This window comes from Rhinatrema bivittatum, chromosome 4, assembly GCF_901001135.1.
Source record: "Rhinatrema bivittatum chromosome 4, aRhiBiv1.1, whole genome shotgun sequence".
Taxonomy (NCBI): domain Eukaryota; kingdom Metazoa; phylum Chordata; class Amphibia; order Gymnophiona; family Rhinatrematidae; genus Rhinatrema; species Rhinatrema bivittatum.
Genome location: NC_042618.1, coordinates 258058934 through 258084768, shown reverse-complemented (window position 1 = coordinate 258084768; position 25835 = coordinate 258058934). Strand labels below are relative to the sequence as shown.

At 41.2% G+C, this 25835-nt stretch overlaps 1 protein-coding gene across 3 annotated transcripts in view; it reads right to left on the bottom strand.

The window, feature by feature from the left end:
* KIAA0930 (KIAA0930 ortholog) overlaps positions 1-24016 on the bottom strand; it is a 363359-nt gene extending 339343 nt beyond the window's left edge. Inside the window, exon 1 of one of the 3 annotated variants that reach the window (XM_029600062.1) lies at positions 23510-24016. In XM_029600062.1, coding sequence (XP_029455922.1) covers positions 23510-23573 — 64 coding nt within the window. In that variant the 5' untranslated portion in view covers positions 23574-24016. The remainder of the gene's footprint in view (positions 1-23509) is intronic. The other 2 variants (XM_029600060.1, XM_029600061.1) reach the window with 2 other exon arrangements.
* Positions 24017-25835: the final 1819 nt, after the last annotated feature.

Sequence of the window (25835 nt, the reverse complement as noted above, 5' to 3'; positions counted from 1 at the left end):
TGACCGAAAAATTCTGTAACTAATTTCAGAACTGAATAGGTTATTTATTTTATAGTTCTTCTGGACATCACAGCAGCCTTTGACATGATGGATCATATTTTGTTACCTGCGCTGTTTAAGTGAAATAGGTCTGACTTCAGTTGTATTTCAGTGGTGTCAATCTTTTCTAAATGACCACTTCCAGCAGGTGTCCATTCAAGGGCTTGTGTCTAACTCTACACCTTTAGCTACAGGTGTTCCCCAAGAGTATGCACATTCAGCGACACTTTTTAACCTGCATATGTTCCTTTTATGTTGGCTACAGGTTATCATATTTATGCTGATATACAGTTTTTTTTTATTCTGATATATTCTTCACTGGATGATGCCCTTGGAAAGGTTTCCTTTTCATTACTGGCTTATAAAAACTAGTTAATTGAGAATTGACTCATTTTGAATATGAATAACACACAGAGATACTGTTTCTCTCAAGATTTTCCTCTCGAAACCACCTCCATTTCTGCTGATTGACAGGGTAAAAATAAAAATTTCAAAGCAGGTCCAGAATTTAAGTGTCATTATCTAGACTAACCTGTCCTTTAAGCCAGAGACTAAAGTTGTAAGAAATCTTTTCTAGAAGCTTTTGCATGCTTAGGCAACTGAAGCCTTATATAATCAGAAAATGTTGTGCTCGCTCCAGGACCACCCTGATTGGCTACTTCAAGGATGGCTTTCATCTCTGGCTATAGCCACTTCCATCTAGCATCCTTTAGGTGATTAAAAAAAGGCTCTGTGAGCTTTCCCTGGACTGTAGGGTGCCACACTGGAACTCTTGCTGGTATGTTACCGTAGTGTAATGTGCCCTGTCCAGGATGGCAGATTTAATTTCTAAATAGCTTGCTCTCCCATCTCAGTTGGCAGCCTAAAAAAGCCACTTGGCTTCTGCCTGTAAGCAGATTTGTCAGGTAGGTCTAGGTAGCTTCTAGTCAGCCAGCCATTTGGGCGATCTTCCCAAAGTTCCTTAAAAAATATCCAGGTCTTCCCCTGACTTCATTTTAAACACTGGATGCAATGAATATCTCTGGGGTTCTGTAGCTTGCACTGGTTGGACTAACTGGTTAAACCGTTCATGTACAGCTTGAACACTCTGTGGCACTACTGCTGCCCTTCAGCAAGGTTCTGCACTAATTGTTCCATGTCAATTAACAAATCTTGGCACTACAGAGGGTTCCTCCTGTGGCAATTCCTTGCCTTACTCAAAAGAAAAAAAAATCTTAGCCTGTCCAGCTCTAACTTTTTTCTCCTGTTTATCCAAAACAGCCTGCTGTATGCTATCTTACAACTGCAAGGTACCCAGGCGCCAAGAAAATTTTAGCTCTGTTTCTTATTCTGCTGCTGCTTTAGAGCAGAGACTGATTCAAACAAAAAAATATTTCTTCCTTTCTTTGCTGCTTACATTTGTGCAAACACTTTCAGCAGGAATGTCCCACTGAATGACATCATATATAAAAAGAGTATTAGTGGGTTTTGATTGCTGGAGGAGAATAGACTAAACTCTACCTATTCCTTTACAGACTTATTTACAGGCAAAAACAAGCAGAAAAAGACCTGCTTACTTCAACAATCTTGCAAAGCAAAATGTTATAGCATAAGTCAAGCGTAGACAGTGTTTGCATATCCTAGGCTTCCTTCTCTTCTCCAAAGTCACCCTGTTTATGCACACACTAAGCCTTTTCTTTGTGCACATTTTCCAGTTTGTACATATTTTTAATCTCCAGATGCATTAGCATACTATTATCTTACACTGCATCAGGAGTTTAAAATATTATTAACTTGTGCATTACACTGTGCGCTGAATTTCAGTGCAGAGTTTTAAGGCTCAGCTTTTTTGTATCAGCCCCTTGGGCTGGCTCAATGGCTCATTAGGAGTTTCATTAGGAGTTCCACATACTGTCAAACAGGCACCGTAACTAGCAGATTTAAATGGGAAAAAAAAAAAAAAGCTTCCTCCAATTTGTTTTAACACACAAATCAAGATATTTGTGTGTTATAATATTTGTGTGTTATAATATTTTTTATTTATTATATTTGTGTGTTATAATGTAATTTTCTGCTCTGCTGTTAATATGTGAACTGGTGTGATGTCCCCACTAACGCCGGTATATAAAAGTTTTAAATAAATAAAATATTTATTTAAGCTGGGTTTAAAAAGAATTTGAACAAGTTCCTGGAGGAAAGGTTTATAAACAATTACTAGCCAGAAAGACTTTGGAAAGCCATCACTTATTTCCAGGAGTAAGCAACCAGAAATGAATCTACTCTTTCAGATCTATCAGATACCCATCAGTGCCTCAGATTAGCCACTATCTGAGACAGGATGCTGGGATCAGTGGTCTGACCCATATGGCAAATTTTATGTTATCTCTTAATATACATGGTAATGCATGAGATAAAGACCAAATGATGCATTCAATCTGCTCAGCAAGTTGCTTATGATAACTGCCGCTCCATGCAGTTTACTCCCATGAACTCCTTTCTTCATTTTCAACCTGTCACAACTTAGCGTGTGTGGACCTCGGGACACTATTGATGCAGCCTAAACAGCACACAGCACTGCTTAGGCTCCATTAGGCAGCAGCTGACTGGTGGAAAGGGGCTGGTCCAGAATAGTCAGCAGGTAGCAGCAAGGCAAGGCTAAAACACTAAAGCAGAAGTGAGGCATGGCTGGAGCACTACCGAAGAACAAAAATCAGGAAACACAGTGGAACAGTATCAAGGAGCAGGACCTATTGCTCAGGCACTCACCAAGGGAACAGAGTGATCTTTTATTTTAAAGTAGCAGTGATGTCAGGGTGCACCACAGTAAATCCTGGAGGCTGGGCCTATAAATTCAGTGAGTGCTGTGTGCCCTTAGTCCAGGTCAGTGGTTCCCAAACCTGCCATGGAGGACCCCCAGCCAGTCAGGTTTTCAGGATATCCACCATGAATATGCATGAGATGCAGCCCCAAAGCAGGACACCAGGAACCATGCCGGGACATGACACCATGTAGGCCAAGCCCGGATCCATAAGGTACAGGACACCGATTGGGGTGTAGCAGATTGGGGACAGCAAAGCATGTTACACAACTTCTACCACCTAGGGATCCACAGTGTTTATCCCATACCCTTTTGAATGTATTTACGGTTTTCATCCTCACCCTCTCTATGAAGAAATACTTCCTCATGCTGGTTCTGAGTCATCTCACCTGGGGTTTCATTTCATGACCCTTAGATTTAAAGTTTCCTTTCCAACAAAAAAAGGTTTGAAGTTTGTGCATCATTAATACCTTTCAGGTATTTGAAGGTCTGTTATATCTCCCCTGCACCTCCTCTCCTCCAGGGTATACATGTTTAGATCCTTCAGCCTCTCCTCATAAGTCTCCTGATATAGATCCCATACCATTTTGGTCACCTTTCTCTGGACCACTTTCATCCAGTGTCTTTCCTTTTTGAGATAGATCTCCAGAATTGAAAACAGTACTCCAGGTGAGGCCATGCCAAGGACCTGAACAAAGGCATCATCACTTCTCTCTAAGGAGCCCAGCATCTTTCTAGCTTTAACAGTCACTTTCTCATATTGCTTTGCTGCCTTCAGAACGCCAGACGCTATCACCCCAAGGTCCTTCTCCTGGTCTGTGCACAATAGTCTCTGCCCCCCTCCCCCCAATCGCATACAACTCTTTTGTATTACTGCACCCAAGTTACTCCTGGGGGAATTCTGCGCACAAAAACTTAAAATTCTGCAAAATTCTACATATTTTATTTTGGTCAAAATAACACAGTTTACATGAAAGTCTAAGTAATTGCATTTTAAATTAATACAGAAAAAGATTATTTAAAGACACAGAATTTTAAATATTTTGAGCAGAAATTCCCTAGAAATTCACTGTACGAGTGTCCCGTCCACTCACTCTCCCTACTCCCCTGGCCACTCTGCCCTCTCAGGCCCCAACTCCTCCACCTGCCAGTATCTCTCCCCTCTCCCTCTAGGCTCAACCCCTTCCACTCTATCGCCAGTCCCAGAGTTTGACTCTGTTCTCAGTACTGCTCCTCTGTCCCTCTCTAGTGCACATACACACATCTTCATACTGGTTCCCTCTCTCTTGCATACACACCCACACAAGCGCCCTTTCTCTCTCACACACCCTATCACCCTCACATACACATGATCCCTTTTTCATACACACCAGTTCCCAGTCTCTCACACACATACACACTCCTTCACAATCTCCTCATATAGGGTCCCTCTCTCTGGCACCCCCCCCCCCCCAGGTCTCATACCCCCTGCTCTCTCTCCCAACCCCCTGCTCACCCACCTGTTCTCCCTCTCTCTCCCCCTTCCCCCTCTCCTCACACATTCACGCTCACCGGGGCCTTCATCTACGCAGTGAGTGGAGCGCGTCTCGCGGCCACCGGGGCCTTCATCTTCGCCACAAATGGTGCACTCCGTTCGCGATACGTCGGCGTCTCCTCTGCCTTTTTCCTCACAGAATTTGGCAGTTCTGCGCGGGGGGGGGGGGGGGGGGAATTCTGCGCTCCTTAGTAGCGCAGTATTCCCCAGGACTACCAAATGCATGACTGACTCCTTGACATTGAATCCCAGCTGCCAAATCTTTGACCACACTTCAAGCTTTCTTAAATTGCTTTTCATTCTCTCTACTCCTTCAGGCGTGTCTACTCTGTTGCAGATCTTAGTATCACCCACAAAAAGACAAAATTTTATCTTCTATCCCTTCTGTAATGTCCCTCTTCAGGAATGAAGTCAAAATTAAAAAGAAAAACAAACAAAAACTCAGAAATATGATGGCAGATAAAGACTACAGGGCCCATCTAGTCTGCCCATTTTCCTTTGCAATACCATAGTCTCTTTGATCTCTGGCTTTATCTTTGCTACCAACTAAAGATCCTCTGTGCTTGTCCCAAGCTTGTTTGAATTTTGATACCTTTTTGCCTCCAAACATTACCCTATACGAAGTCTTAGTCTATCTCTTTTGAGTCTTATAATTCATGAGCCTCTTTCTAGAACAGGGGTCTGCAACCTTTCCAAAGTGAAGAGACATGACAGGTTTTTCTTTGTCCAAAATATCTTAAAGAGCTGCAACTGTGTGGCATATCAACATACACATGTAAATTACTTTGAACTACTTCCTCCATCCCCAGAAGTCACTGTCTGCAATCTGAGAGAGAATTGAGAGAGTAACAGCATGAATACAGTCCTATCACAGACAGCAAAATCAGCATACAATACACATAAATAGGATAAAATAATAAGGCATAAGAACTGGAAAACTATTTCCTTATCTTCACGTTGGTGGGGCTGCAGTTAGTTACAGCTCAGGCAGGAAGAGGAGACACCTGCAACACTTCAGCTGCTGTTTCTCATTAGTGGGGAGGGAGGAGCACTGGTGCCCTCCAGACTCCGATTTAAGCATATGGCAACATGGGCAATTGCCTATTTTGAAGTTGCCAAATACCTAGGCCAAAGAGAAGCTTGCTTCTGCTTGCTTGGGGCATGTGCTGGCACTGCTTCAAAGGGGTACCCACCATGGCACTCTAGTCTATGGTTCCAAAATCTTAAATTCAAACCTAGGTAACTGGGGCCAGGTAACTGGGGCCCTGCCTTAACCAGCTGCTGCTCCTTCTATCCAGTGGGAGTTAAGGCAAGCTACCATTCACACACACAAAAGCCGGTTTTCCATCATGAGCAGAAGGAGGAGCCCATTCTGCTGCTGCTGATCCTGGTGTGCCTACCCCCACGGTATTCAAATGTGTTGGGCTAGCACGTCCTCTATGCTGTTCTCGCGATGCACAAGATCAGCATAGAGCACCTACTGGCTGCATGTGGTTGGAATGCCAGAGAGCATGCACACAGGGGAGCAAAAGAACAGGTTCCCTCCTTCTCAGCCACCGGCAGGTCCTGCTCCTCTTCAGTCGCCAGCAGGATCAGGTCCACAGGCAGCCTCCCAGGCCTGCTTTTCTTCTCGGAGACCGCAGGGATGGGGTCCGCTGATGGCATCCCGGTCTTGCTCCTCTTCTCTGTCACGCTCCCCGGGATGTGTACGCTGCAGCCCTGCGACAGGGCCTCTCTTCTTAGGCCACCAGGCAGTTGCTGGTGCATGGCACACCCCGTTTTCAAGTTGGTGGTGCCTGTGCACCACTGTGCAGTAGGGACGCTGTGCCCATGAGCCCATTTGTTACAATTTAAATTTAACATTTAGTGTTATTTCTGCTGTTAGACTTCTTTAGAGCACTGCTCAATGTTCATAGAATATGCTGCAGTTTTCATTTTCTGGCATGACACACGTATCAGCTAGCTCCTCTATTTTTTTTTTTTTTATGAAATTTAGGTTAAAAAAATTTACTCACAAAAGTACTTTGATCCAAAGAGAGAATCCTTCAGATCAGCGTAACCTGGCTTCTGTTAATACATGCTTTAAATCACCCGTCTATTACAATTTTTTTTTAACTCCTTAGTGAACTATATCTCAAGAACTAGCTTGAAAGGGCTAAAAACTCATGCAAAACACAGTGGCAAGCTCATGGTAAGCACCAAAACATCAGACCACATAAATGCCCATCCTATACATAGCATTGACCTCACAAAAAGACCAAATGGTCCATCCAGTCTGCCTAGCAAGTGTCTTATGGTAGTAACTGACACTCCTTGAAAAAGTTACCCCATGTTTCTGTTAAGGGTAGAACTGCCAGTCTGTGGTGACCCACCAAGCCTTATATAAAGGGTAGTAACATTAGAAATCAAAACCAAGCAACTGTCAAACCCACATCAAATTACTGCTCACAACTTTTTCCAGTGAGCAGCCTTCCTGATAATTCATACAATGCTGATATTTGAACGTGCTTTGCTTTTGGACTTGGTCATAGAAGCAGTTCTGCACTTTTTAGATAATATCTGCGTATCAGGAGCCTGGACTGTAAACGTCAGGGCCCAGCATTGGTTGTCATCTGGATCCAATTCCCCTTTTCTCTCTTCCCCACCCAAAGTGGAGAGTGATGCTGCAGTTACATCAAAATCATGTTACTAATTGGTTAAGAGTAGTAATCCACATGCCTTGTTAGAGGTGGCAGCCATGCACACTTAATTTCCAATTCTAGCCTTTAGGGATCCACAGTGTTTACCTCATGCCTTTTTGAATTCATTTACTGCTTTTGTCTTCATCACCTCTTCCAGAAGGGCATTCCAAGCAGAAGAAATTTCCTGATGTTGGTTCTAGGTCATCCCCCCCCTGAAGTTTCATATCGTGACCCCTAATTTTACTGTTTGCTTTGCTCTGGAAAAGGTTTGAGAAACATGCATCATTAAATCCGGTCAGGTATCTGAAGGTCTGTATCATATCTCCCCTGCACCTCCTCTCTTCCAGGGTATATATATTCAGATCCTTCAGCCTCTCCTCATAGGCCCTCTCACACAGACCCCACACCATTTTGGTCACCCTTGTCTGCACTGCCTCCGTCTTGTCTCTATCCTTTTTGAGATACAGTCTCCAGAACCAAACAGTACTCCAGGTGAGGCCTCACCAAGGACCTGTACAAGGGCATTATCACCTCTTTTTTCTCCTTTCTGGTTATTCCTCTCTCTATGCAGCTCAGCATTCTTCTGGCTTTAGCTATCATCTTGTCACATTGCTTCACCACTTTCAGATCAGAAGTCCCAAGGTCCCTCTCCCAATCCGTGCGGATTAGTCTTTCACCCATCACATATAGTTCTTTGGACTTCACTGGCACCCAAATGAAACCAGGATAAAATTAGAGATCCTCTGCTTTCCTTTTAAAGGAGAGATCCTCCGAGACCTGCTTATTCATGCATCTCCTTACATTCCACGTCCCGCTCAGAGAACACCAGTCTTCACAAATGGCCCTTCTTCCCTTCCTCCCCTTGACTTCTGCTAAACTGGCCTGCTCAAAGACTGGGGGACCTTCAGCTGCTATGCCCCCAAGTTCTGTAACATAGCAGTGAGGGCAGAAAAGGACCAAATAATCCATCCAGTCTGTCCAGCAAGCTTAAGGTAGTAATTGCTGCTCTGTGCAGGTTACTCCTGCATTCTCTTAAGGGTATAGTAACTGTCACTCTGTGCAGTTATCCCCAAACCTTATGTACCCATAAAAATTTCAGCTAGTGATGAGCTTTCTTGAAAATTCATATAGTGTTGCTGGATATGCTTTGCTTATAGACTTGGCCATAGAAGCAGTCTTGTGCTTTTTCCCTTATGTCTGCGTGTCAGTACCCCAGACCATAGAAGTCGGGGCCCTCTTGGTTGTTGTCTGAATTAAATTCCCCTTTTTCCCCTGCTGTCTTATTGTAATCTACTTTGAGATCATTCTTTGAATAAAGTGGAATATGAAATGTTTGGAAATAAAATGTTTTTATCTTCGGTTTACCTGTCAGATCAACAATTACAAACATCAAATACAATTTTTTTTTTTTTTTTAAACATTGCCCATTTCAGTCCTCTTGTGATGTAGAACCAGAGTAAACATCTGCTTTTCCAGATTCTCTAGTTCAGTGACATCTTTTGTTTTCAAAATTTGATACCTTTTTGGCCTTTCAATCTGTGAGCACAATTTTAGCTTGAATTAAGTCAATGTAGGAAACGCTGAAAAAACAAATCAGTGCAGAAGTATCAGCTTCAATGAAAAACGGCAAAGTTGCTTATTTGTTTCTGAACTCTTGAAATTGCACAGCTTAAAGCAGATTACAGTTTGATTATTGCTTCTGTATGGAACGTCATATCAGTATCACAGACATTTGTTTCTTTATATTGCTTTAGTGTTAGAGAAAGGCATGCTGTCTTCATTTCCTAGGTCTCGTGGAAATAAAGACAGCATTCGCTCTTCCTCCAAAAGCAAGATTGCAGTACTTCCCTTTTCCCTCAAGCTTCTGATTTAGGACATTTAAGCGAGCAGTTATGTCCACCATAAAACAGAATTTTGTAACCAGTAAGGTTTTATTACTTTCCACATATTCAAGGCCCTTCTCCTGCAGAAAAATCTTCTTCCTCAAGACAATACGCAAACTGCTTAGCCCCTGGAAAGCTTTTCTCCCGATGTTATGCATAAGGAGATTGGGATGTTGATTTGCTAAGAAGCTCTCCTGCCAATGATTCTGCCATTTAATTGTGCAGATTTTCAAAAAATAATCCATTACTTTTGATATTTCCTCTGGAAACATTTAGGCACAAATAGCCTTTTGGTGGATTATAGAGTGAAAGGAAATTTCTTTTTTTAAAAAGTTAAGGCACACAATGTAACAAAATCCTTGTGAGTTCTTCCCATGATAGATGCCCCATCTGTAGCAATAAGGGAATATGTAGGGCCTGTGCCAGTCAGTAGGTTGGTCCCATTGTAGTGTCTGTATGAGGCCACTAGGCCACGCTCGGAACAGTAGAAGGTGCACTATGCAAAGACAATATGCTCTATATGCAAAGCCTATCACACACAGGCTCAGGGAGACACACCCACAGGCTGTTATTGACCAGACAACCTCAGCAAATGCCAGATACTGCCCGCTAGTATGCGCTGTCTGTGAAGTCCCATCTTTTGCACTCCCACACACGAGGACAGGCAGGCATAAGTGCACAAGCACATAGTCAGGCAAAGGCATAACCACAGGGACCCCCCCCCCCCAAACATACACAGTGGCCCCCCATATATAAACGCAGGAAGATGCACCTAAGCAAACATACACAGGTTATTATAGACCAGCCTCCCCGAGCACTTTTTGCTAGTATCTGTATAAGCACATAATAATGGCTAGCATACACCACAAAAAAAAAAAAAGCACAAAACTTTAAGAGGTTTTCACTAACTACCCCACAGTTTGAATGCTAACATTGACTGGGGCGGGGAGGGGGGGTTTCTGTGACCAGTATGCATCCCTTTTGGTCTTTATGGACTCACTTTATTTTATTTATCTATCTTAACCATTATAAAAAAAAAAAAAAAGTTATTTTTGCTGTGATTGGTTTGATTTTTTTTTCCATTGGAAGATAGGTTATATTAATGTTTTTGGACTGGTGAATTATTTCCATTGGTAGAGATTGCATGTGACTTTTTTTTTTTTTTTTTTTTTAAGCTTGGAGGTTCATTTGAATGCTTGATGTTTAGTATCTTCTTCATTGATGCATTTTGCTTATTAATTGCTCTGATATAAATGTCTACTTTGTTGCATAAGATACTTTATTGGATGTTGTTCATCCAACTTTTTCTAGCATATGGACAAGCTTTTTGGTAGTAGCTTAGATGTCAATATTACTCCTTGTATTCAAATAACTGATTTCTCCATTACTGCGTGGTTCTGCAAAAATGTTTGTTTATAGTATTGGATACTTTATGACATTTAAATTTTGTAATAAGCTACATGTGATGATCGTTAGATCTGCTTCTCTTGTGTAACATCACCCTTGAGGCAGCCTTTACTAAAAAAAAGCATGGATATGTCAACATGATTCTAGCTCATGAGAGGCTTCTAAGAAAAAGTAAAAAGTCATGAGATAGGAGGCAATGTCCTTTTGTAGATTACAAACTGGTTAAAAGACAGGAAACAGAGTAGGATAAATGGTCAATTTTCTCAGTGGAAAAATGTAAACAGTGGAGGGCCTCGAGGATCTGTACTTGGACAAGTGCTTTTCAATATATTTATAAATATGATCTAGAAAGGAATATGACGAGTGAGGTCATCAAATTTGCAGATGATACAAAATTATTCTGAGTAGTTAAATAATAAGCAGATTGTGATAAACTGCAGGAGGATTTTGCGAAACTGGAAGATTGGGCATCCAAATGGCAGATGAAGTTTCATGTGGACAAGTGCAAAATGATGCATATTGGGAAAAATAACCCAATCTGTAGTTACACAATGTTAGGTTCCATATTAGGAGCTACCACCCAAGAAAGATCTAGGCATCATAGTGAATAACACATTGAAATCGCCAGTTCAGTGTGTTGCGGCAGTCAAAAAAAGGAAACAGAATGTTGGGAATTATTAGAAAGGGAATGGGGAATAAACGGAAAATGTCATAATGCCTCTGTATTGCTCCATGGTGAGCAATACAGAGGCTGCACATTGAGTACTGTGTACAATTCTGGTCGCCGCATCTCAAGAAAGATATAGTTGCAGTGGAGAAGGTACAGAGAACAGCTCCCCTATGAGGAAAGGCTAGGAGGTTAGGGCTGTTCAGCTTGGAGACGACTGAGGGGGGGATATGACAGAGGTGTTTTAAAATCATGAAAGGTCTAGAATGGGTAAATGTGAATCAGTTAATTACTCTTTCGGATAACAGGAGGACTATGGAGCACTCCATGAAGTTAGCAAATAGCACATTTAAAAATAATCAGAGAAAACTCTTTTCACTCAACTTACAATTAAGCTTTGGAATTTGCTGGAGTATGTGGTTAGTACAGTTTGTGTAGCTGGGTTTAAAAAAGGTATGGAAAGTTCTAGGCAGAGAAGTCCATTAACTGCTATTAATCAAGATGACTTGGGGGAATAGCCACTGCTATTACTGGCATCAGTAGCATGAATTGGCCACTGTTGGAAACAGGATTCTGAGCTTGATGGAATCTTGGTCTGACTCAGTATGGCATATTGTTCTTATGTTCTGTTTGGAGTTGGAACACTTACATTTTTTGTCACTTTTAACCTAATGTCCAAAGCTCTATGATATTGTATGTTAAACCCATATGGGTAAAATTTTCAAAAGCCAGCACACTTAAAAACCGGGAGATATGCACGTGGCTGGACCACACGTACGCCACAGGGATTTTTAAAGGCCTGCGGCCACACACGTATCTGCCAGTACGCACCAAAGAGCCAGCAAAAAAAAAAAAAAAAAGGGACAGCGCCATTAGGCACTATACCAGTGAAGCGCACGATGGCAGCTGGCCAGGACGCACAACTTAAAACTGCTCTTGAGATCAGGTTAGTATTGAAAAAAAAAAAAAAAAAAACTTTTAGAGGGATTTAGAAGTCAGGGAGGATAGGGGATGTAGAAAATTCCCTCCCAATCCACTGCTTTATTGGATTAGGCTTCTATCATAATTGTTCCCCCACCCAGGGCATTCATATTTATGTCCTTGTGGCATTTCATAGGACTTGTATGTGACCTTTCCCCAATAGAACTGGACTCCCAAGATAACAGATTTTATATCGGCAAGTGCGCAAGGCAGGGGGGCATATTATAAAGAGTGGACTGGGAGGGAACTGGGGAAAGGCCCAGTCCTTCGCTGTGCACATTTTATAAAATGCCCCCCCCCCTTATGCGCATGCAGATATAAAAATCGGATGAGCATGTGCGTGTGGGTACCGGATTTTATAACATGCACAACGTTGGCATATCAATGATTTTGATTCACTGAATTGTTGAATTTTTTTTTTTTAATGTATGTTATATTGGTTTGTCTAATTTTTTTTTTATTTAGGATATAGTTTATTATTTTATGTTGTTTTAATTGCTTTGAGTTAACTAAATACCATGTATAGTGGATTACATATATATATACAGTGTAATCCATGTATTATAGTGGATGTATTATAGTGGATACCATGTATAGTGGATTACATTCAGTCCTGAATACTAGAGTCTATTATAGCCTTATGTATATATCTGTATATTATTTATTTCTGAGACTAAATACTACCTATTTCTATGCTAGCCACTACTCTGGCTTTTCCTCCTCCCAGTTCAAGTACCCCTGTTTATTGTAACTTTTCACTCTCTCCCTCTCTCCTAGCCTATTGTTCACGAAGTTGTTAATTTTAATGTTATTGCACCACTGTTTATTGTAAACCGATACGATATGATTGGTATCATGAGTGTCGGTATAAAAAAGACCTAAATAAAATAAATAAATAAATACAGTTAATTTAATAAAATGTAAGATGTGTATTTTCTAGATCCTTTAGATCATATTGTTAATGATTTCCATGAAGTTTTTGATATATTGGCATACCATTTTTTTTTTTTAAATATTTGTTTAAGTCTATAGCCATCTTTACTATTTGTATTTTTTATTGTCTGTCTTTGCAGATAAGTCATATGTTATTTTGTGAACCTTTTCATTTTATAATCACTGAAAAAAGTGCTTTGGTATTTTAAAGAAACATTCCTTTACATATTCTCCATTTGTTAATGGCTTTCCATGTTTTAACAATTTCATGAGCTGACACAAAACTAGCTATATTTGCTGATTTTAACCACATGTCAAACGTAGACTTCTTTTGTTCTGATTTGCGCTGTAGCTCCTCTATGCATAAAGGGAAAAATAACCCATGCTATAATTACACAATGTTGGGTTCCATATTAGGTGCTACAACCCAAGAAAGAGATCTAGGCATCATAGTGGATAACACATTGAAATAGTCTGTTCAGTGTGCTGCGGCAGTCAAAAAAGCAAACAGAATGTTGGGAATTATTAGAAAGGGAATGGTGAATAAAACAGAAAATGTCATAATGCCTCTGTATTTCTCCATGGTGAGACCTCACCTTGAATACTGTGTACAATTCTGGTCGCTGCATCTCAAAAAAGATTATAATTGCGATGGAGAAGGTACAGAGAAGGGCTACCAAAATGATAAGGGGGATGGAACAGCTCCCCTATGAGGAAAGACTAAAGAGGTTAGGACTTTTCAGCTTGGAGAAGAGACGACTGAGGGGGGATATGATAGAGGTGTTTAAAATCATGAGAGGTCTAGAACGGGTAGATGTGAATCTGTTATTTACTCTTTCGGATAGTAGAAAGACTAGGGGGCACTCCATGAAGTTAGCATGGGGCACATTTAAAACTAATCGGAGAAAGTTCTTTTTTACTCAACGCACAATTAAACTCTGGAATTTGTTGCCAGGAGGATGTGGTTAGTGCAGTTAGTATAGCTGTGTTTAAAAAAGAATTGGATAAGTTCTTGGAGGAGAAGTCCATTACCTGCTATTAAGTTCACTTAGAGAATAGCCACTGCCATTAGCAATGGTAACATGGAATAGACTTAGTTTTTGGGTACTTGCCAGGTTCTTATGGCCTGGATTGGCCACTGTTGGAAAGAGGATGCTGGGCTTGATGGATCCTTGGTCTGACCCAGTATGGCATTTTCTTATGTTCTTATGCCTTTTTTTCTTGGATCATCAGCTAGATACTTTGAAGCAAATGTGGGTTTCTTTGTTTTGTTTTGGTTTTTTGTTTTGTTTTTTTTTGTTTTTTTTTTACAAAAAAAAATCTTTCAACATTTGATTGTTTTTTTATTCTTGGGAAAGTTTTTCATTGCAAATGAGGTATACTGGGAGTCCAGCTAAACATGCTATAAATGTATAAGACTCAAATCAACTCATTTTAAAATTCAACATCTTCAACCTCTCTCTTTGACTGGCAGGGGCAATTCGCCAGCAGGCACTTCACAACAGCTCCTACAAGCTGATGATGCCACCTCAGGCTTCCCCCTGCCAGACTCAGACCAGCATGTGATAAAGACACCTTCTCCTTTTGTTTCCCCTTCCCCAGCCAATGCTACCTTAGGCCTTTCCCCAGACTCATTTATCTATCAGTTTTCTATACCATCAATCTTTAAAAATTTACAGTCTTAACAGTTTACAATACAATAAATATGCAATAAAATACAAATTAAAAAGTAAAAAGTAAAAATAAAAGATACATTCAATTAAATATCTAAAATAATGTTGATCAAATGAAAATTAAAATAAAAAACAGATTGACCATTTGTGAAGCTGTTCTCTATTTATAATTGCCATTTAATCCTCACTTATAATAAGCTCTTAAAAAGCCAGGTTTAAGGTCTTTTTTTAAACTTTGTGTATTCTTTTTGTAATCTCCACTCTGTCGGGGGCATCGATAAAGCTCTTTCCCTTACCTCAGATAAGTGTGCAGTTCGAATTGACAGGACATTAAGAAGGCCTTTGTTTGCTGATCTTAGATTTCTTTCTGGTACATGTAAGTGAAGAGCTACATTTAACCATCTGTTTTATCGTAATTTTATGATTTATGAACTAAGCATAATAACTTGTATTCGATTCTATCTTTAATCGGAAGCCAATGCAGAGATACCAAAGTGGGAGTAATACGGTATGATCAAACTTCCTTCCTCCCATTAGTATTCTGGCAGTTGCATTTTGCAATAATTGCAGTGATCTAATAGTAGAGGCAGGCAACTCGAGAAAGAGCATTACAGTAGTCTAGAGTTTAAAAAAACCAAAGACTGAAGAACTGTTCGAAAATCACCACATCTGGGTAGGCCATAGATATCGCTTCCTGATTTTTGGCCAGCACTCGCCAGTTCTCACCTTCCTTCCCCTACAGCACGGCCTCCTTCAGCTGAGGCTGCAGGCTCATGAGGGGCCTCCATCTGTAGCAGCCCATGTGGCTGAAGCTTCTGCCTCCCTCCTCCTGGCTAACACTGGTGCAGAAGACCTCCGTCTACTGGGACCTCATGGGCTGAGACAGCTGCCTCCTTCTCCTGCAGCCTATGCAGTCGATAATTCCAACTCACCCCTCTCTTCCATGGCTGTGCAGGCCAAGATGATGAAATTTCCCTGCAGCCCCTGTGATTTGAAACTGGCAACATGGGATCCCCAGGAAGGGACAAAAAGAGCCGCATGCAGCTCTGAAGTTGCAGGTTGACGTCCCCTGTTCTAGAACCTCCTTTCCACTAAACAAAATGTTTGCATTTTCTCCATTGCTTATTTCTTTGGATTTTCTGAATGCTTCTATCATAATAGTTGCCCTCGCCCAAGGGGGCGGGGGCAACGATTGCACCATCTCCAGCTGGACTCTGGAGATGGTGCAAGGAAATGAATGAACTGCAAGCCCATAAAACCAAGGAAGATAGCCAGAGACTGAACAGAACAGTTCAGATCTATATTGAACACATGGCTGTCTACAATGGACACCAAACCATAAACAAAGAGCAAACAGAATAAGCCAAAAAGAATAATCAATAGAAACAGCTGAGAGAATTCCAAAATCTCATGAGCATATAGTGACAATGTCCCAAAAATGGGAGTATAGCAAGAGGCAGATCCAATCACCATTCTCATTGACACACCTACATATAAAAATTTGCTGCTGTTTATTCAAGTCACCACACCCCAGAACACTACCCAATCATCTGGGATTCTCTCACATCTGCGTACTCCATGCCACATTATTTTATGTTTTAACTCATTATTAAGCAGAAGTAAAATTGCATATGTCACAGCAGGATTGTCAGTAGCTTTAACCCTTGAAGTTGGATTAGGATGAACTCTAGCTTGTAAGAAAATAAGAACATGCCATCATATCCCTCCTCAGCCATCTCTTCTCCAGCTGAACAGTCATAAGAGCATGCCGTACTGGGTCAGACCAAGGGTCCATCAAGCCCAGCATCCTGCTTCCAAAAGTGGCCAATCCAAGCCATAAGAGCCTGGTAAGTACCCAAAAACTAAGTCTATCCCATGCTACTGTTGCTAGTAATAGCAGTGGCTATTTTCTAAGTCAACTTAATTAATAGCAGGTAATGGACTTCTCCTCCAAGAACTTATCCAATCCTTTTTTAAACCCAGTCTTTCCTCATAGGGGAGCTTTTCCATTCCCCTTATCATTTTGGTCACCCTTCTCTGTACCTTCTCCATCATAACTATATCTTTTTTGAGATGCGGCGACCAGAATTGTACACAGCATTCAAGGTGCGGTTTCACCTGGAGCGATACAGAGACATCATGACATTTTACGTTTTATTCACCATTCCCTTTCTAATAATTCCCAACATTGTTTACTTTTTTGACTGCCGCCAGCACACTGAACCGACGATTTCAATGTGTTATCCACTATGACACCTAGATCTCTTTCTTGGGTGGTAGCTCCTAATATGGAACCCAACATTGTGTAATTATAGCATGGGTTATTTTTCCCTACATGCATCACCTTGCACTTATCCACATTAAATTTCCATCTGCCTTTTGGATGCTCAATTCTCCTGTCTCACAAGGTCTTCCTGCAATTTATCACAATCCACTTGTGCCAGGACAGAAAACTGGACAGAGTATTAGGATCTTCTTCCTGTACCAGTTATCTCCTCCTCCGGTTGAGCCCTTGGGTTCTAGTGGCCTGCAGGACTTGAACAGGAGGTGCACTCAGAAGGCAGGTACAGGAAGGCATCCCACAAGAGCAGGGCTGGGGCTGCAGAAACAAGACAAAGAATGCCCACAAAACAAATCTGGGACACCGAGTGCATGACAAGACTGGTGCAATGGACAAAATGGACTAGGACCAGGAATAAAAAACAAGACAAGACGAACAAGGCAGAAGCCACAAACTTAGGCCAAACATGATTCAGGCAAGAACACATAGGCAGATCAGAAGGGCACAGACTTTGGCCAAGCAGACAAGGACAAGCAGGGCAGAAGGCCACTGACTTGGGCCAATACAAAACTGGAAAGAGAAGACAGGCTACAAGGAGGACCAAAACTGGACCCAAGCTGAGGCAAGGTACTCACTGTGAGGCTGGCACATAAACTGTGCCAGTGCAAATAAATATGGCCACCGTCAGGACTTCCAAGCCATAGAGCTTGGGGGACTGAGCATAATATATATGGACCACTGACGACTCCTGCTGTGAGGCAAGCACTGCCCACAGATCCTCACAGCAGATAGTGACAAAGGTATACTATAAAATTACTGCAGCTGGTGAATCAATCCCTCAGCCACACCTCTACTGATGAGCGCTCTAATGAATTCAAGGTAAAATTACATGCAGTTTAATCTGATCAGTAGCTGTTGTAGTGACAGTCATCTATGCATCATTCTGGTAGTCCTTCTCAGAATTGCTTTTAGTCTATATCCCCTGGGAGATTGTGGCCCTCCAGAATTGCAAACATTCCACAGAAAGTCTCATCAATGAATTGTATATTAGACATCTTGGTTTGATTCTAGAGCCTTGCTTCTGCTTCTTTAGCTTGATGGAGCTGGGGATATTACAAACATACAGTGGTAGTGCTATGGCCAGACTCAAGGTTCATGGGGGAGTTGAGGGACATAGACCCAGGCTGAAGACTATAGCTGTTATGTTTGAGCTATACAGCCAAGGTAAAATAAAAGGAGGAAAAAAATCCTAGGTAGCTGTGAATGAAGGCTCATGGCAAAGTAAAGGCCAGATTGGATAGAGCTACCGGTAGAAACCCAAAAGAAGGAAAAAGAAATTGCCAGGTTAAAAAAGATTGTGATACAGCAAAGGAATTAATCAAGGAGAAATTATTTTAAATGTGGTAAATAAAACACTAAAATTTTAAGTTGCTCCTTCTTTGTGAAATCTTTTTTTCTGTTTTATTACAGTTATTTAAAGTTTCAGGAATGCAAAAGATTGTAAATATCTAATGGTTTGGGGCATTTTAACTGCTGAATGAAATAGATAAACCAGTGACCCTACTTTTGTTAAATAATTTTGTTTTTCATTTTTACAAAGACTATGAATCTTTTTTTTCAGTAGCCGTATTCAACCCTCCTGCCTTCGACATGGAAATGTAAGAGAATTGCATTCATTCTGTGGTGTAATAGAGTACTGCATGGGGATAGCTAAAATGACATCATTCCATCTCTCAAGCAGTGCAATTAGCGAGCATGTGCCTGTTTGTCACATCTGTGAGTTCAGGGGCACTTTCCTGCACTCAGCCAAGAAGAATATAAAAGCAGCATGGAAAAAAAAAAAAAAAAAAAGATACCCTCATGAAAAAAGTGCTAGTAAGACAGTGAACACACAAAGCTCCAAAGCTGGAAACATGATTTTATCTGAAAAGTACTAGCTAGATTTCTCAATATCTCAACTTGCCTCAATACTGCTTCTTTGCATCCTATTCCTAGGTAACCTTTTTTGTCCTAATATCGTTTAATTTCTTAAAAGATTTACACCTTTTAATGTGATTAATCTCCTCCCACAAGTTCAGTTGTCAATGCATTAAGGAATTTAATAAACATAAGCATACTAGCAATCTTAGTATGCAACATCTCATGTCAATAACAATTGGCTCAGTACCGGCTTGCTCTGGCAATCCAAACCAAAACTACAAAACTGCTGTGGATTGTTGGCCATTCCAAGCAGCTGCCATCCTAAATCCAGAAAGGTGATTGTGGCTAATTAGGAAGAGTATTCGAAAACTCCAGCACTATTATCACCTCAGAAATAAAAAGTGCAGACCAATAAAAAACAGAGAATTTAAGTTACTGTTTGTTTTAATTGAAAAATGTAATTATCTAATAAAAAATGCTAGCACTAGTACTTAAAAATATTGAACTGAAAACAATAAATATGCTTATAAGATGAAGTTCATCTCTTAGCCTTTAGTGATGCTGCATTCAGACAATTGTGTCTCAACCCATAATAAAAAGCATGGGCCAGAACCGGAGTGGCTTGGTTTATAAAAGGCTTTGATCAAATAAATTCACCCTTTAACCTCCTAAATATTATTCTGTGTCTAACTTAATGAAAAAGATAGATGAAACAACAACATTTACAACTTTCTTGCCCTGGTACCTAGCTGGGTAACAACAATCAAGAGAAACAACTGCCATTTTGTATCATTATACTAAATCTGGACAAGCTGCATGAAGTCATTCACTTGTGAGAAGTGTCCTATGACTGCAGGGAATGAAAATGCAGACAGAATAAAAGCAGCAAAAGGATCAGCCAAGAATCCAATCTGCCCTGAAGTGAGAAAAGTAACACTGTGCATTAAAATGAGGGGAAAAAATGACATGTTCAAATTAAACATGTTGTATAGTTGTGGATTATTTTTTTTCTAACCAGATAACCTTACTGTAAGCAGCTGATCCCACTGGTTAATAACCTACTCAAGAGTGAAATTCAACCCAAGTATTTTTTTTATTGATTTATATTCAAAGAAAAATTACATTCAGAGACTGTAGGTAATGTGATTAAGTCCCCAGAAAGCATACCAACAGCAATTAGATCAAGTTCACTATGAAAATGTGGCAGACTATACTCCATCTGAATTAGGATGTCAATTTGTCATTCCTAACATCAAGATCCAGTAAGGAACATTCAGGGAGATTCTATGTCATCACACTTGTTTTGACTGGCACTAAATTTATCAAGTACTCTCATTAACTTCTTGGATTATGGTTTTAGCCTTATTCCACAGGCACACAAAAGCAGTGGAAAAAAACTAAAACCACAATTTCAGCGGAAGCCAATGGGTTAGTTTATGCTATTCACAAACAAGCTTTATTAAACAATGGCAGTAAATTGTGTTCCCTACCCTGTTTAGCCTTAATCCTACATGTACTAATGGCCTACAAAGTGAGTGAATTATTTTAAAAAATTCAAACGCCGCTTCACGCAACAACTGCCCTAAGCGGATTATAGCAAGTCAAAAACACTGTTCATATAATAGACTTGTCGAACAAACAAAATATAAATTAAATTAGATGACTTGAAGCTCTACAACTCCTATGATCATCAATTAGCTGAACAGCACCAAGCAGTGAAGACCTTCTCAGATGACATCTGGCCTGGACAAGTGTGCTAAGGCAACGTTCCTGAAAGAAAACCTAAGTAAAGCTGAAAATGTCTCTCTTAATAAAGACTTGAGCAGAAAGATGCATTTCACAAATCTAGAAATAGAGGAAGATGCAACAAACCAGCACAAATCATTAAGAGAAAAGATCAGCAAAGAGTACTATAGTAGACAAAATAATGAAAGTGTTTTAAACAGCATAGAAAGTGATACACACCATGAACCAGCTTGCAACTACTGCTCTCTCATATGGCCTTGGAATCTTAGGCTGGCTCCATAAAGACCTTGAAAAATTATATGTAAGAACAAGAAACTCCTCCATGCCCAACAAGATTTTACATTCCAAGAGCTAAAGGCAGTATGGGTCTTAAAGAAATAGACTTCACATAGAGCTAACATTGTAGGCCTGTATACTTAACAGCTTCAGAACCAAATACTCAAGCAGTGCTGAAGAACGAAAATGAACAGCCAAACTGGATCTCCTTCCTAAACTTTGGGCAAGCATTCCGATGAGCAGAAGGAACAAGTGAGAATCCACCCTCACACCTGGAGAAAGCAACAAAATTTGCAAAAAAAGAGGGGAAAAAAATCTTTAGAGAGCTAGATCAGCAAACAAGGAGAAACAATTGGCAAAAAGCACAAAGACAGTGGGAAATAGAGTTCTTTTATCAAACCAAACACGAACCAAAAACCAGATACAGAAATTGCTAAGGAGAGGTGAAATTAAACCTAAAGGTTAGGGAATTACAAGACAGTGAACTACAGCCAGCATAGGAAAAAAAAAACCCTCTAAAAACAGCAAGTGTAGATTCTGCAAAATAGACCTGGAAACACTTACAGATCTCATCTATGGGTGCAAAGTACTGTTATCAGAAGGCCTGGATACTGAGTGGCACAATAAGGGGTCATGGCTCATCCACTAGAAAACACCATAGCATAACTGTACCATAAAAAATGGTACCATGACTCCGATAAACACAACAGAGAATGAAGAAGTTCTAATCACCTGGGACTTTCCCATTCCAACTGAAAAAAAAAAGTTAAAAGCAAAAAAACACAAAAAAAAAAAAAACTGACAAGGTAGTGGAAGAGAAAACAAAAAACACATCATTGTTAACAGCAACTATTGTGTACAACATAAGAAGAAAGAAGATCCTCAGATATTAAAAGTACAGAGAAGGGCAACCAAAATGATGAAGGGGATGGAACAGCTCCCCTATGAGGAAAGGCTGAAGAGGTTAGGGCTGTTCAGCTTGGAGAAGAGACGGCTGAGGGGGGATATGATAGAGGTCTTGAACGAGTAGATGTGAATCGGTTATTTAAACTTTTGAATAATAGAAGGACTAGGGGGCATTCCATGAAGTTAGCAAGTAGCACATTTAAGACTAATCGGAGAAAATTCTTTTTCACTCAATGCACAATTAAGCTCTGGAATTGTTGCCAGAGGATGTGGTTAGTGCAGGTTAGTGTAGCTGGGTTCAATAAAGGTTTGGATAAGTTCTTGGACGAGAAGTCCATTAACTGCTTTTAATCAAGTTTACTTAGGGAATAGCCACTTCTATTAATTGCATCAGTAGCATGGTATCTTCTTAGTGTTGGGTAATTGCCAGGTTCCTGTGGCCTGGTTTGGAAACAGGATGCTGGCTTGATGGACCCTTGGTCTGACCCAGCATGGCAATTTCTTATGTTCATATGTTCAAAAGATGCAATCAGAGACCAAGAAAATGTGGCAGAAAGATAACAGGAATTAACCTCACTCATAAACCTGGGCATGTTGAATACAATCTCAGTCCCTCAAATAGACTACTGGCTCTCTTTTTTAAACTTACATTGTGCCAAAGACAACTTCCTTCTGGAGTGCACAGGATGTAATATGTACAGTCAACTTAGAACTTGCAAGTGCACCTTCATTTTTAATCAGGCTGGTGGCATCCAGTACAAACGAGAGGATAACTTCTGTATAGTATGCACAAAAATCTAACCCAATTACAATTCCTAGTAACTGTTTTTACTTTGGGTCACACACAGGCTGTTTAAAATAATCAATGACTTAACTTCTAAATAATACACTGCAAGCTTTGTTTCTTCTGTCCCAAGCAGTTTCTTTTCAAAACAGCTGAAGTATATATTTTTCTCAACTCAGACTGTTTGTTTTATAGGACCAAGCTATGGAACTGTGTTCTTGAAAGCAAATTTGCACCTATTGTTTCAGAAAAGGTCAAGAAAAACCAAAAATTTTCCAGTCTGCACGATATAGCTATGTAATTATTTAAGAATCAAACTCTAGCCTGGGTACTAGCCAGGCAATAAAAATCACACATTACTGACCAAAAAAAACCCCGAAAACATACAGTAGACTTTCTCACAAAATTAAAAAAAAACGGCATTATTTATTGATTCTTTTGACGTCAAGCAACACATTCCTCGCTTAGTAACTATCAGAAAAGAAAATCTACATTGCAAACAAAAACAGTTAAATCATTGTGAACGTAAATATATCCTATCCACATCAGTAATTCACAGCTCTTTTCTAATTATGTACCAACTTTGCACTGCGGACTTCACCGTTAGTGTAAATAAGGGAAAAATGTGATCTGTATAAATTCATCGGCGGCACAGCTCAGCTCGATGCCACAGGTCAGCTTTAGGAATCGAGTTATAATGGCAAAGTGTAGCTCCAGCAATAAAAAAAAAACTTTGCTAGCTATTGGAGGTGGGGCAGAATAATTTCTATTTTTATTTCTGAAACTCAAAAATATTCTATGTATTTACATTTCGAAGTATGTTCCTGTTTGTGGAAGTGACAGCCGTGAGACACAAATGTAAAAGAAAGCAAATAGCGGAAAACCACTGTTGCAACTTAAGTACATCCACAATGTCATATTTGGAGATAAAAGGAAGGTAATAAATAAAAACCAATTGCGAAGTCCCCTCCGAGGCCGTGCAAGGAGGCGCCCCCACTCACCCAGCCCGCTGATCTCCTGCCGGATGTTGGTGCGGTTCCGCTCCTCTACTATCGCCCGGAGCATCTGCTGGAGGGAGCGGTCCAGCTCCCCGTTCTCTTCCTCTGCCTGCCCAGCCCGGCGAAACTCTTAACGGACGCCATGAGTCTCCCAGGAATGATTTCATCGCAGTCCCCCTGGCAGAGCAGACGCAGGACTGCCCCTGCCGTGCGCACACACCGGCCTCGCTTCCCCTCGCTCGCTTTGCCGGGTATCGGACTGGGAGGGTGGCCGGCGAGGAGCGCTTTTGCGCGCGCACACTTTTCCCATTCGCCGGACACCACCCGTGGAAGGAGCGGGGCGGAAAGGGGGAAACAATCCCAGCCCGGGCAGCGGCGAGCAACAGCCCGCAGGAGCTACTTCCGCCCTCCAGCCGCCGATCAGCTGAGCGCAGAGAGGGTCCGCCTATGACACTTCCTGCAACAGGAGGGCGGTGCGCGTTAAAGAGACAGTGGCCCGCCCTTACCACGGGCGGGCGGTGTCTGTCCTTATGCCATCACGCGCCGGCTGCCTCCTCCTCAGACAAAGCCCTGGGACAGGGTGTGGTGGCGGCGGCGGCGGTGGCTCCGCCCCGTGGATAGGATCGGGTATATCCCGGGGAAACCTGGGGGGCCCTTTCCACTACAAAGAAAATGCAGTGACCGTGATTCCCTAGCCCTGACTTCGCGGTTCCCTACTCCCGACAACCTTTCTAGATTCAGACTCGTCTGCCCTGACGGTTGGTCGGGGGCAGACAAGGGCTCCCCTCTATGATAGGCAAAGGGGGGGGGGTTTCCTGCTCCCTCAGTTTCACCCGGAGTTTGTTGAGGTGGAGAAGTGATGAGCTCAGCATCAGCTAAGACCTCTTTACGCGGTTAAGTGGGAGGCTGACAGAAATCTGATAATAATAGGGCTGTCAGTGTGCACTGGAGCGTGAAATGCCAAAGGCGGCTCAAGGAATGCGGCCAGCGATTCATTTTGCATGCCTCAAAAAAAATTTCATATGGCTTCTCTATACGCTGATACCAAGAAATAAGTAATCCAAGCTGTCTAAAATAATTATGACACCAACAGACTGTGAAATACAAACTTATTTGGGTTGAAATTAACTCCTTTCTTTGTCATATTTAACTCTGGTATGTAACAGAATGTTTCTTCTCTGAGTTTTTTTTTTTTGCTGAAAAATACTATATGCCAAGGGTAGCCAATTCCAGTAGTCACAAACTGGCCAAGGATTCAGGATATCCATAATAAATATGAATGAGATAGATTTGCATATGTGTAACTTTTCATATGTATCAACATCCTCGGTTGCGGACTGCTACCCAATGAGGCCATAAAAGAATTTGTTGTTTCTCTTTGGGACAGGTACTGTCCCAGGCTAGCTATTGCACAGTCTATTTTTTTCAGGACCTGGATTCTTAGTCGAATGAGGGGGGAGATTACCCCAAAGGCCCCAAGTGCTAAGGGTGGCTCTACATGTCCAAGTTATGGTCCCTGGAGAGTGGTAGGTGTCTGTTCCAGGGTGTGCTGAAGGTGCCAAATAAAGTCAATGAAACCACTTTATTAGTGCCCAAATAAATCTTTACTGTTGCAAATAGGCAGGGGAGGCTCAAGGCAATCTGCCGCTTGAGGCAGCACCACATGCTGCCGCCCCCTAAAATTTAAATAAAATAGCCCCCCCGAGACTCATAAGAAAATGCCATACTGGGTCAGACCAAGGGTCCATCAAGCCCAGCATCCTGTTTCCAACAGTGGCCAATCCAGGCCATAAGAACCTGGTAAGTACCCAAAAACTGTCTATTCCATGTTACCATTGCTAATGGCAGTGGCTATTCTCTAAGTGAACTTAATAGCAGGTAATGGACTTCTCCTCCAAGAACTTATCCAATCCTTTTTTAAACACAGCTATACTAACTGCACGAACCACATTCTCTGGCAACAAATTCCAGAGTTTAAATGTGCGTTGAGTAAAAAAGAACTTTCTCCGATTAGTTTTAAATGTGCCCCATGCTAACTTCATGGAGTGCCCCCTAGTCTTTCTACTATCCGAAAGAGTAAATAACCGATTCACATCTACCCGTTCTAGACCTCTCATGATTTTAAACACCTCTATCATATCCCCCCTCAGTCGTCTCTTCTCCAAGCTGAAAGTCCTAACCTCTTAGTCTTTCCTCATAGGGGAGTTGTTCCATTCCCCTTATCATTTTGGTAGCCCTTTTCTGTACCTTCTCCATCACAATTATATCTTTTTTGAGATGCGGCGACCAGAATTGTACACAGTATTCAAGGTGCGGTCTCACCATGGAG